This window comes from Pseudophryne corroboree, chromosome 8 (genome assembly GCF_028390025.1).
Source record: "Pseudophryne corroboree isolate aPseCor3 chromosome 8, aPseCor3.hap2, whole genome shotgun sequence".
In the NCBI taxonomy this organism is placed as follows: Eukaryota; Metazoa; Chordata; class Amphibia; order Anura; family Myobatrachidae; genus Pseudophryne; species Pseudophryne corroboree.
Genome location: NC_086451.1, coordinates 198526978 through 198539838, shown reverse-complemented (window position 1 = coordinate 198539838; position 12861 = coordinate 198526978). Strand labels below are relative to the sequence as shown.

The 12861-nt window shown below is 46.9% G+C and overlaps 1 protein-coding gene across 9 annotated transcripts in view; it reads right to left on the bottom strand.

Moving 5' to 3' along the window:
• LOC134948811 (H(+)/Cl(-) exchange transporter 5-like) overlaps positions 1–12861 on the bottom strand; it is a 389251-nt gene that overhangs the window by 88059 nt on the left and 288331 nt on the right. For all 9 annotated transcript variants that reach the window (XM_063937054.1, XM_063937053.1, XM_063937050.1 and 6 more), the window contains one exon: positions 1417–1623. In XM_063937054.1, coding sequence (XP_063793124.1) covers positions 1417–1623 — 207 coding nt within the window. The remainder of the gene's footprint in view (positions 1–1416; positions 1624–12861) is intronic.

The following is a 12861-nucleotide window of genomic DNA, read 5'->3' as shown; positions in this document are numbered from 1 at the left end:
GGCATCTTCTTGTGAGGAACAAACTTCTTACCTGGATTTTCCCAGGATACCTGACGTATATCCACCAGGTGGTCAGAATGAGGTAAAACTTGTTTAACCACCTTCTGACGCTTGAACCTATCTGGTTTCTTAGGAGGGACGGATGGCTCGGAATCATTCGTAATCTGTAGAATCAACTTAATAGCCTCCAAAAAATAAGGAACATCCACTTGTGAACTACCCTCCCCATCAGCAGTATCTGTGTCAGAATCTGTGGGGTCAGTGTAAGCGCCATCTTCATCAGACGAGGTGTCAGTGACAGCAGTGGATTGTGAGGATGTAAAAGCTCGCTTAGAGGACCCCTTGGTCTTAGGCGAGCGAGGGGCAGACTTTTTAGTAGTCAAAGACTGGTCAATTACTTTAATTGAGCAGACAAGTTATCTGCCCACGGCGGGTTAGCCGCGGGGACCACATACGGTTGAACCCCCAAACACTGACAGGGAGTGAGGGAGAGACAGATATGCAGCTTCACGGCGGGAACATTTACTGTAAATGGCGCCCTGGGGCTGGGGGAGGGGCTGCAGGTCTAAGCCTTATCCCCTCTGCTGGTAAAACCACCTGGTACTGCGGGCTACTTGTACAAAGGTTTAGAGAGAAAACCTGACCTGCACCCATGCCCTGGTGATCTAGTGGGATCGCCTGTATGCCACAGTGTCCACCGCCAGCGCGCGCGGCCCGCCTCCCACCGACCGCACCGGATCGCGATACAGCATGGGTCCCGCGAGCGGGACCCACTCACCACCTCCCGAAGCGCGGCCATGCGATTCCGGAGAGCCCCAGCCGTGTGTGTCTGACAGGAAGAAAACCAGAGCCTCCCGCTGTAGTTACCCGGCAACCAGGGCACGGGAGTGTACAGCGCCGCAGGGGAGAGATGGATCTGCAGCAGTGAATGTCTCCTGACATCTACACACTGCTGCAGCCCTTGAAGTCTTCTTAAAAAGCTTCTTTAGGGCTGCTAGGAGCAGCCCCTCTGTTAAGTGCCTGCTATCTGCGGCCCCAACTACAAAACTGAGCTCCTGTGCGGGGAGGCGGGGTTATAGAGGAGGCGGCGCTATGCATCTTGGGAACAGTCAAAGCTTTTGAGCCTGTTGGTGCCTCGAATCAAGATCCTACTCTACACCCCAATGTCTATCCTTGTGGAACCCAGTGTACCCCACAGCAGAAATTAAAGTTTGAAAAAAATAAATACAATTTTTCATCAGAATAATCCCTGTCATAATAAACTTTGGCCCATTACACATAAACAATCATTTAAGAACACACAGTAACTTCAAATTATTATTTCCGCTATAGGGTTTAAACATACTGACTAATGAACAAGACATTGGAAAACAATCAATATACTGAGTCAAGAGTCCTAATTACACGTGCTCTTACCTCTCTCCTTTTGACCTCATTTTTGCGGTATTTTGTGAAAAGATGACACAGGATATTACCACAGCAGCAAGCCACGTGAATCAGAGGTCCTTCCTTTCCCAGACTGAGGCCAGAAGACACAGCCAGCACCAGTGTCATAGACTTGACAAGCAATGTCCATTTGCCTAGGTATCCACGTATAATAAAACCACTCAAGATGGTCTTAATCTAAAGGACAAAAATATTAGATGTGTCATGTAAATGATACAGTCATACCAAATTAAAATGTAGGATAACCTTAAATAAATAACAAAAGGCAATACCTTAAAATGCCATAGCAGTTACAGAAAAAATATTTTTACAACTTAATGCATTATGTAAGTTTATATAAAAAAGGGAGATTTGTGCTCTTACCTGTTAAATAATTTTTTTCGAAACCATAGGGGACACAGGGATAAACTGGGTTAATCCTGAAGAAGGTAGAGTCTGGGCCCCAAACAGTTAAGCTCTCTTTCAGAGCAGCCCTGGCTCCCTCTTCTCTATACCCCGACCCTAGCCACAGACAGTTTAAGATAGTAAGCCCAAGCGAAAAGAAGGAAGACTGGCACACACTCCGGTCCAAACACACAGTGGATGTGAACCGGGAAACGGTAGTAGTGTAAAACAACTCCGCAAACCAGGTACATCAGGGTGGACGCCCTGTGTCCACTATGGATTAGAAGAAAATTATTAAACAAGAACATCAATTTATATTTCTTCTTCATTGCTTAGGGGACACAGGGATATACTGGGACATCCCAAAGCTATCTCCACAAGGGAGGGCACATGCCTGAGCTGTGTTGAAAACCCTTCGCCCCAAAAACTGCATCTGAAGAAGTGAAGGTGGCAAATTAATAAAGTATGGGTAGAGTACTACGTGGCAGCTATACAAAGAAGAAAATCATGTATAGCTGCTGAAGAGACTAACACTGACCAGTCACCACAGCAGAGGTAGGAAGGTCCGCCACCGAGTAAGCCTGGTGGATAGTCAAATCCAAGTTGGATTAGTAGCTAGCCAGCCTAGACTGTGAAAGTCATACAGGACAAAAAGAGAATCCATCATACGGGAATACTGTGTCCTGTCCACATAGATCCGGAGAGACCTCACAACATTCAAAGATGCTTCCTTCGGTGAGGAGTCTGGTACCTGGAAAACAGGGACCATGATCACCCATATGATGCAACATCTAGACACAACCTTCTGAAGGAAACCCAAGCATGTCTAAAGAACAGCCCGGTCTGAGTGGAAGAACAGAAACCGCGAGCGGCAAGACAAGGCACTCAAGCCTCTTCGGGCCGATACAGTCTTCCACGAAAGCAAACGAATGTCCAAGCTTTTCAAGGGTTCAAAGGGAGAAGACAGGAGAGCTCTAAGAACAAAGGAAAAGTTGCACAGAGACACCAGATACAAGGGCAACAGTGCAAGAGAAGAAAACAGAAAGGGCTGAAATCTGAACCATCAAGGAAGAGAGTAAGAGACCCAAATTGAGACCAGCTTGCAGAAAAGCCTAGACTCACAACTGGGATGAAGCCTCTAGCTAAAATCCAATCAAATTAAGTCCTCCAAACCTGGCGATAAATACTGTCAGAAAGCGGCATCAAGGTCTTAAATATGTTACAAATGACCCTTCTTTTAAACCCCTTTTCTTGAGAACTAATCTCAAGAGCCACCTCATCAAGGCGAAGAGGGGCAAGACCTATGTAGAAACACAGGCCCTGAGAAAAGAAAATCCAACCACAGAGATGGAGAGGTTCAGAAGATCCGCGTACCATGTCCATCATGGCCAATTTGGAGACATGAGAATCACTATGCCTCCCTCCAATTTCCACTTGCGGAGGATCCACACAATCACTGAAACCAGAGGGAAGAGGTATATGAGCAGTGCACTGCTAGGGTGTCCACCAGGAGACTCCGGGATCAGTATCTCGGCAGCTTGCGGTTGTATAGAGATGCCATCACATCAATGTCTGGTAGAGGCTAGCAGAGGAACAAAAGTACAAAGACATCAGGAGGAAAACTCTACTCACGGAAGTCCGCCTCCCAATTTTGGATCCCGGGAATATAGACTGCCAACAGAGTTAGGAGAAGACACTCTGCTCACTGGAGAATGAGACTCACCTTATTCATGGTACAGGGACTGCGAGTGCCACCCTGGTGGTCTATGCAAGCGACGGGTGATGCAGTGTCAGACTGCACCCTGACTGGACAACACTGGCGGAGAGGCTGTGCTTGGCAAAGAGCACTATACATCGCTCTGAGTTCCAGGACATTGATGGACAGTTGGATCTCCTGAGCAGTCCACAGACCCTGGAACATCTGATGACAGGTCCCCTCCCTCTACCCGAGAAGACCTGTCTTGTGTCAAGTAGGACCCAGTCCTGAGATCCAAAAATGGCAATGGGGATCTGCATGAAGGTGTGGACCGCCCCCCAATGGGGACTTAAGAATGTACGAAATCCTGGATTGTAAAGCCTGAATTCAGTAAGCTGGAAAGAAGACCTGCCGAACCCTGGAATCCGGTAAGTCCCCTAAGTGTAGCATCTTCTGAGAAGGTATCAAAGTGGATCCCTTGATCAATTGACTACTCGTGAGACTGTAGCAGATCCACTGTCAAATTGATGTGGACTCTGAGGACATCTGGAGAATGGGTCAGGAGAAGGTGGTCATCCAGATAAGGCAGAAAACCGACACCTCTGCGTTGGAGGTGTGCTGCCATGACTTTCGTGAAAATACAAGGAGCAGAGGAAAGTCCAAATGACAACTACTGGACTGGTAATCATCCTCCCACCCCAAAGAGGAGGCTTTGTGGACTGACGTGGATGGTAAAATGTAAAAAGGAAAATCGCCAGTACCAAAGCCAGAATGATAGAGCAAAGAGGGTCCATGCTGAACTTGGGAACCCGCAGGTACATGTTCAGCGATTTCAGGTTGAAGATGGGTCAGAATGAGATGTCCAGTTACTGATCCAGGAAGAGGTTGGCATAGAAACCCTGGAGACCAGAATGGAGCGAACGGACTCCTCTTGCTTATTACGGACCTACTGAAAAGGCAAAAGAAAAATACCTGGCTGAGAAAGATGCATTTGAAAAGGTTAGCCTTGGAAAACTATGCCTCAGACCCAGGCTTCTGACGTGGTTGCCATCCATACATCATCGAAAAGAAGCTAGTCTCCTACACTGGGAACTCCCAGATGGAGGCCCACCCCGTCATGCAGTAGGCTAGTCAGCTGGCTTGGTGATGGATCGCCTATTGGACAAGGGCTGCTTAGCCCAGGATCTGGTGCCCTGGAATCTAGAAAAAGACTGACCCCTTGCAGAAGAAAAGTGCGAAACCTAGGTGTTCACACCCTGGGAGGTGCTGCAGATGGAAGGAAAGGCAATATTGGCAGATGATTTAAACAATAAAATTCAATTGATAAAAATAATTAGCTCTCAATATAAACGCTCTGTGTTGCTTGGAACAGTCGCTATTACTCGCGGCATATAGATTAGTGCCTGCAATGAAGAGCAATATAGTCTCACAGCTACAGAGGGGATATACAGTCTCAAATCTAGCTGTCACTGGGGTCCCAGTGCCAGGTGAGTTCCCAATGTGAATTTTACCCGATCAAGCGGGATTTATGTTGTAATCAATAGTTATCCCCTCTGAGTGTGTATTTCCACCGCCGGCACTTTAGCACTAGTGCAGGGATCTTTGTCCTGGCGGGTACGGTTGTAAGCTTCCAACCAGCGGACGGTATGGCAGTAGGAGCGGCTGGAGACCACAATAGACGGCTTGGAAACAAGAGCGGCAGGAGACCACAATGAGCGGCACACTAGCAAGAGGCAGCACAAGCATTTAGACTGAAGTGTTTGAATTGGGCGGTACTCCAACAAGAGGTGACGTCAACGCGTTTTGTCCCGTCAATTCTCGGGACTTGACGTACCCGCCAGGACAAAGTGACGGTGGTGGAAATACACACTCAGAGGGGGTAACTATTGATTACAACATAAATCCCGCTTGATCAGGTAAAAATCACATTGGGAACTCACCCTGCACTGGGACGCCAGTGACAGGTAGATTTGAGACTATATATCCCCTCTGTAGCTGTGAGACTATATTTCTCTTCATTGCAGGCACTAATCTATGTGCCGCAGGTAATAGCGGCTGTTCCAAGCGACACAGAGCATTTATATTGAGAGCTAATTATTTTTATAAATTGAATATTATTGGTTAAATCATCTGCCGATATTGCTGGTATTTTATGGAGTTTTTTATGGCATACTTATCCTAATATATGTTATTGATCTTTGTGTGTCAATTGTGGCTGCTACATTTGTTTCAGTATTTTATCAAATTGTGACTATGTATGTGCTTTTCTAAATATCTGTATTTTAAACAAGTCTCTTGGATTTTATGAGTGAAAGAAAACACTTGCTAACCATTTACTTTTACTTTGGTCTGATTCACATAGCGCACTCACTCTCTGTGCTGTATAGTGCTTTTCATTTTAAGGCTCTTGCAAAGCCTCTGTTTGTGCAGCTGGTGAAACTTGAACAAAGTGAAAATAAATTATTGATTATTGCGCCGGGAGTATTGGTGGTATATACACCTTATTGTTTTTTTCGTCATGCTGGTTCCTGACTGGTAGCAGTGGCCACAGGAACCTTATGAAGCATAAATGTAACAATGGACACAGAGGACTGTGAAAGGGATTCCTCTGCCATCGTGGTCCAGACCGGAGGAGAAAGCACTTCAGTACAGGTTCTACAATTAAGTAACACAGGAACACCCAACTCCCTGGGTGCTTTATTTCTGGAAGACATTAAAAAGTAATCAAAGAATGTCCCCACACACAAAAATGATAAAACAATTGTAAGTACCTGGGGTCGTGCAATGAATGGTAAAGTGATACAAATAGAGTAATAAATGGGACTTTATAGAGGGTATTTTAAAATGGTGAATACCAAAAATGGTGTTCTAGTCAGACTATATATATATATACACATACATAGGGTGGTCTTCTGTATGCCGAATGTCGGGATACCGGCGCACAGTATACCGGCGCCGGAATCCAGACACCCGCATACCGACAACTATTCTCCCTCGTGGGGGTCCACGACCCCCCTGGAGGGAGAATAAAATAGTGTGCCCGCAAGGGGCTCCTTTGCGCTCGACGCGCTGTCGGTATGCCGGCGGTCGGGCTCCCGGCGCCAGTATGCTGGTCGCCGGGAGCCCGAGCGCCGGCATACCGTACTACACCTATATATATATATATATATATATATATATATATATATATATATATATATATAATATAAATAGAGAATATTAAATATACCAAACTGCCAGCGACACACAGGTCAATCACTTCACCATATATGCACACAGAACGATCAATGCACAGAAATCAAAAAGTGCAAATAGTGTTCAATAAACCAACCCTAACAAGGGAGCTAAAGGTTTGTAAAATGGCTGCCCAGCGTTACTCTGTAGGAGGAGAGAAAGAGAGAGAGATAGAGAAGATATCACCCTGTAGTGGGCTGTCTGCAGAGAGGGAGAAGGCCAAGAAGTGTCTAACAGGAAAAGCCTGTTTTACACATTTGGCATATGGCCGCCACACAGTAGCAGTGTCTTGTTGCCGTGCTACCCTGGTGGTCTAGTGGGTGGTTAGGGCCGACGCCCCCACTAGCAGCGCTGCTGGTAATCTCCCACACCAGCGGCGAAAGCCACAACTATGCGGCTCCCTGCAAGCAGGAAGCTGCTTTACCAGTCCCCCATATGCATCCAGCTACGGATTTACTGCTCAAGGAGACGTTTCCTGTGCGCAAAGGAATCATGGCTGAAGTCAAGGACCCAGTCGCCAGTGCTGCGGCAACTAGCGCTGGGGGTCGTCAGAGAAGCAGCGAGTTCGTCCTATAAATGCTTTTCACTGCCCATTTAAATAAAAAAGTTGAATGAAAGAAACACCCTCAAAATGGTGCTCTCTCCTTGCCGGCACCATACTAAAACTGGCTGCCTGTTGTTGGAGACAGGGTATAGAAGAGAGAGAGCCAGGGCTGCTGGGAAAGTGATCTTAACTATTTGGTGGCCGAATCTACCTCTCCTGGCTCTACCCAGCGTATCCCTGTGTCCCCTATGGAATGAAGAAGAAAAAATATAGAAACTTTTCTAACAGAAACAGCATGAGGTACGCGCCACGTATTGACCAATGCACAGTAACAGGCAGTTTCCTCCCTACATCAGATCTCTCCTGCCTTGCAAGGGAAATTAAGTCAATGGGCGGCCACAGAGAGAGCAGAGATCGGTACACTGCTAAACTTTAATGGCAGGGCATCTGCATACAGCTTTTACTATACTCTCTCCTAGTTGGGGTATGGAAAAATGTGTTTATTACAGATTTGTCATTAACAAAAATTAAGTTTGTCTTGTAAACCATAGTAGAACATTTGATACTTCAATTATTCAAAAATACATTTGAAATCACAGAACAGGGGACTTCCTGATTCTTTGATGACAAAGTAGGAAAACCTGTTCTTTTCTCTGTCTTTAAATTGTAATGAGGTTAGTAGGAAGGAACAATAATCTCATTATAACATAAAAATAAAGGGACATTGCCTAGACTGTGTAGTAATAATAACAATATCAACAATATCCAGTAAAGATTCATGTTGTGATTAATGTCTATGCAATGTGACTTTAGATGAAAGTTGTTTTTTTAAATCAATATATGTTGTGAATAAAGAGAATAGATTGGTAGATGCGTCTAGGACCTCAATAACAGTACTTACAATATGGTGGCAAATACTTACAAAAAAAACAAAAAAAATAAGATTTTACTTACCGATAAATCTATTTCTCGTAGTCCGTAGTGGATGCTGGGACTCCGTAAGGACCATGGGGAATAGCGGCTCCGCAGGAGACAGGGCACAAGAATAAAAGCTTTAGGATCAGGTGGTGTGCACTGGCTCCTCCCCCTATGACCCTCCTCCAAGCCTCAGTTAGGATACTGTGCCCGGACGATCGTACATAATAAGGAAGGATATTGAACCCCGGGTAAGACTCATACCAGCCACACCAATCACACCGTACAACTTGTGATCTGAACCCAGTTAACAGTATGATAACAACGAAGGAGCCTCTGAAAAGATGGCTCACAACAACAATAACCCGATTTAGTTAACAATAACTATGTACAAGTATTGCAGACAATCCGCACTTGGGATGGGCGCCCAGCATCCACTACGGACTACGAGAAATAGATTTATCGGTAAGTAAAATCTTATTTTCTCTGACGTCCTAGTGGATGCTGGGACTCCGTAAGGACCATGGGGATTATACCAAAGCTCCCAAACGGGCGGGAGAGTGCGGATGACTTTGCAGCACCGAATGAGAGAACTCCAGGTCCTCCTCAGCCAGGGTATCAAATTTGTAGAATTTAGCAAACGTGTTTGCCCCTGACCAAGTAGCTGCTCGGCAAAGTTGTAAAGCCGAGACCCCTCGGGCAGCCCGCCCAAGATGAGCCCACTTTCCTTGTGGAATGGGCTTTCACAGATTTTGGCTGTGGCAGGCCTGCCACAGAATGTGCAAGCTGAATTGTACTACAAATCCAACGAGCAATAGTCTGCTTAGAAGCAGGAGCACCCAGCTTGTTGGGTGCATACAGGATAAACAGCGAGTCAGACTTTCTGACTCCCGCCGTCCTGGAAACATATATTTTCAGGGCCCTGACAACGTCAAGTAACTTGGAGTCCTCCAAGTCCCTAGTAGCCGCAGGCACCACAATAGGTTGGTTCATGTGAAAAGCAGAAACCACCTTAGGAAGAAATTGAGGACGAGTCCTCAATTCTGCCCTGTCAGAATGAAAAATTAAGTAAGGGCTTTTATATGATAAAGCCGCCAATTCTGACACACGCCTGGCTGAAGCCAGGGCTAACAGCATCGTCACCTTCCATGTGAGATATTTTAAGTCCACAGTGGTGAGTGGTTCAAACCAATGTGACTTAAGGAACCTCAAAACAACATTGAGATCCCAAGGTGCCACTGGAGGCACAAAAGGAGGTTGTATATGCAGTACCCCTTTTACAAATGTCTGAACTTCAGGTACTGAAGCCAGTTCTTTCTGGAAGAAAATCGACAGGGCCGAAATTTGAACCTTAATGGACCCTAATTTTAGGCCCATAGACAGTCCTGTTTGTAGGAAATGGAGGAAACGACCCAGTTGAAATTCCTCTGTAGGGGCCTTCTTGGCCTCACACCACGCAACATATTTTCGCCAAATGCGGTGATAATGTTTTGCGGTTACATCCTTCCTGGCTTTGACCAGGGTAGGGATGACTTCATCTGGAATGCCTTTTTCCTTCAGGATCCGGCGTTCAACCGCCATGCCGTCAAACGCAGCCGCGGTAAGTCTTGGAACAGACAAGGCCCCTGTTGGAGCAGGTCCTTTCTTAGAGGTAGAGGCCACGGGTCTTCCGTGAGCATCTCTTGAAGTTCCGGGTACCAAGTCCTTCTTGGCCAATCCGGAACCACGAGTATCGTTCTTACTCCTCTCCTTCTTATGATTCTCAGTACTTTTGGTATGAGAGGCAGAGGAGGGAACACATACACTGACTGGTACACCCACGGTGTCACCAGAGCGTCCACCGCTATTGCCTGAGGGTCCCTTGACCTGGCGCAATATCTGTCTAGTTTTTTGTTTAGACGTGTCGCCATCATGTCCACCTTTGGTTTTTCCCAACGGTTTACAATCAGGTGGAAGACTTCTGGGTGAAGTCCCCACTCTCCCGGGTGAAGGTCGTGTCTGCTGAGGAAGTCTGCTTCCCAGTTGTCCACTCCCGGAATGAACACTGCTGACAGAGCTATCACATGATTTTCCGCCCAGCGAAGAATCCTTGCAGCTTCTGCCATTGCCCTCCTGCTTCTCGTGCCGCCCTGTCTGTTTACGTGGGCGACTGACGTGATGTTGTCCGATTGGATCAATACCGCCTGACCCTGAAGCAGGGGTTTCGCTTGACTTAGGGCATTGTAAATGGCCCTTAGTTCCAGAATGTTTATATGAAGAGATGTTTCCATGCTTGACCACAAGCCCTGGAAATTTTTTCCCTGTGTGACTGCCCCCCAGCCTCTCAGGCTGGCGTCCGTGGTCACCAGGACCCAATCCTGAATGCCAAATCTGCGGCCCTCTAGTAGATGAGCACTCTGCAGCCACCACAGAAGAGACACCCTTGTTCTTGTCGACAGGGTTATCCGCTGATGCATCTGAAGATGCGATCCGGACCATTTGTCCAGTAGATCCCACTGAAACGTTCTTGCATGGAATCTTCCGAATGGAATCGCTTCGTAAGAAGCCACCATTTTTCCCAGGACCCTCGTGCACTGATGCACTGACACCTGGCCTGGTTTTAGGAGGTTCCTGACTAGCTCGGATAACTCCCTGGCCTTCTCCTCCGGGAGAAACACCTTTTTCTGGACTGTGTCCAGAATCATTCCTAGGAACAGTAGACGTGTCGTTGGAATCAGCTGCGATTTTGGAATATTTAGGATCCACCCGTGCTGACGTAACACTACCTGAGATAGTGCTACTCCGACTTCTAACTGTTCCCTGGACCTTGCCCTTATCAGGAGATCGTCCAAGTAAAGGATAATTAAGATGCCTTTTCTTCGAAGAAGAATCATCATTTCGGCCATTACCTTGGTAAAGACCCGAGGTGCCGTGGACAACCCAAACGGCAGCGTCTGAAACTGATAATGACAGTTTTGTACTACAAACCTGAGGTACCCTTGGTGAGACGGGTAGATTGGGACGTGGAGATAAGCATCCTTGATGTCCAGAGACACCATATAGTCCCCTTCTTCCAGGTTTGCTATCACCGCTCTGAGTGATTCCATCTTGAATTTGAACCTCTTTATGTAAGTGTTCAGGGATTTTAGATTTAAAATTGGTCTCACCGAGCCGTCCGGCTTCGGTACCACAAACAGCGTGGAATAATACCCCTTTCCCTGTTGTAGGAGGGGTACCTTGATTATCACCTGCTGGGAATACAGCTTGTGAATGGCTTCCAGAACTGCCTCCCTGTCGGAGGGAGACTTTGGTAGAGCAGACTTCAGGAACCGGCGAGGGGGAAACGCCTCGAATTCCAGTTTGTACCCCTGCGATACCACCTGTAGAATCCAGGGGTCCACTTGCGAGTGAGCCCACTGCGCGTTGAAATTCTTGAGACGGGCCCTCACCATGTCTGAGTCTGCTTGTAAAGCCCCAGCGTCATGCTGAAGACTTGGCAGAAGCAGGGGAGGGCTTCTGCTCCTGGGAAGCGGCTGCATGGTGCAGTCTTTTTCCCCTTCCTCTGCCCCGGGGCAGGAAGGAATGGCCTTTAGCTCGCTTGTACTTATGGGAACGAAAGGACTGAGTTTGAAAAGACGGTGTCTTTTTCTGCTGATGTGAAGTGACCTGGGGTAAAAAGGTGGATTTTCCAGCCGTTGCCGTGGCCACCAGGTCCGATAGACCAGCCCCAAATAACTCCTCCCCTTTATACGGCAATACTTCCATATGTCGTTTGGAATCCGCATCGCCTGACCACTGTCGCGTCCATAACGCTCTTCTGGCAGAAATGGACATAGCACTTACTCTTGATGCCAGGGTGCAAATATCCCTCTGTGCATCACGCATATATAGTAATGCATCCTTCAAATGCTCTATAGTTAACAGTATATTGTCCCTATCCAGGGTATCAATATTTTCAGTCAGGGAATCCGACCACGCGACGCCAGCACTGCACATCAAGGCTGAAGCGATTGCTGGTCGCAGTATAACACCAGTATGTGTGTATATACTTTTAAGAATATTTTCCAGCCTTCTATCTGCTGGTTCTTTGAGGGTGGCCGTATCAGGAGACGGTAACGCTACTTGTTTAGATAAACGTGTGAGCGCCTTATCTACCCTAGGGGGTGTTTCCCAACGTGTCCTAACCTCTAACGGGAAAGGATATAGTGCCAATAATTTTTTAGAAATTTGCAGTTTTTTGTCGGGGGAAACCCACGCTTTATCACACACCTCATTTAACTCATCTGACTCAGGGAAAACTATTGGTAGTTTTTTCACACCCCACATAATACCCTTCTTTGTGGAACTTGTAGTGTCAGAAATGTTCAATGCTTCCTTCATTGCCGTGATCATGTAACGTGTGGCCCTACTGGACATTACGTTTGTCTCCTCACCGTCGACACTAGACTCAGTATCTGTGTCTGGATCTGTGTCGACCCACTGAGGTAACGGGCGTTTTAGGGCCCCTGACGGTGTCTGAGACGCCTGGACAGGCACTAATTGATTTGCCGGCTGTCTCATGTCATCAACCGTTCTTTGCAAAGTGCTGACATTATCACTTAATTCTTTAAATACGATCATCCAGTCAGGTGTCGACTCCCTAGGGGGTGACATCACTAACCCA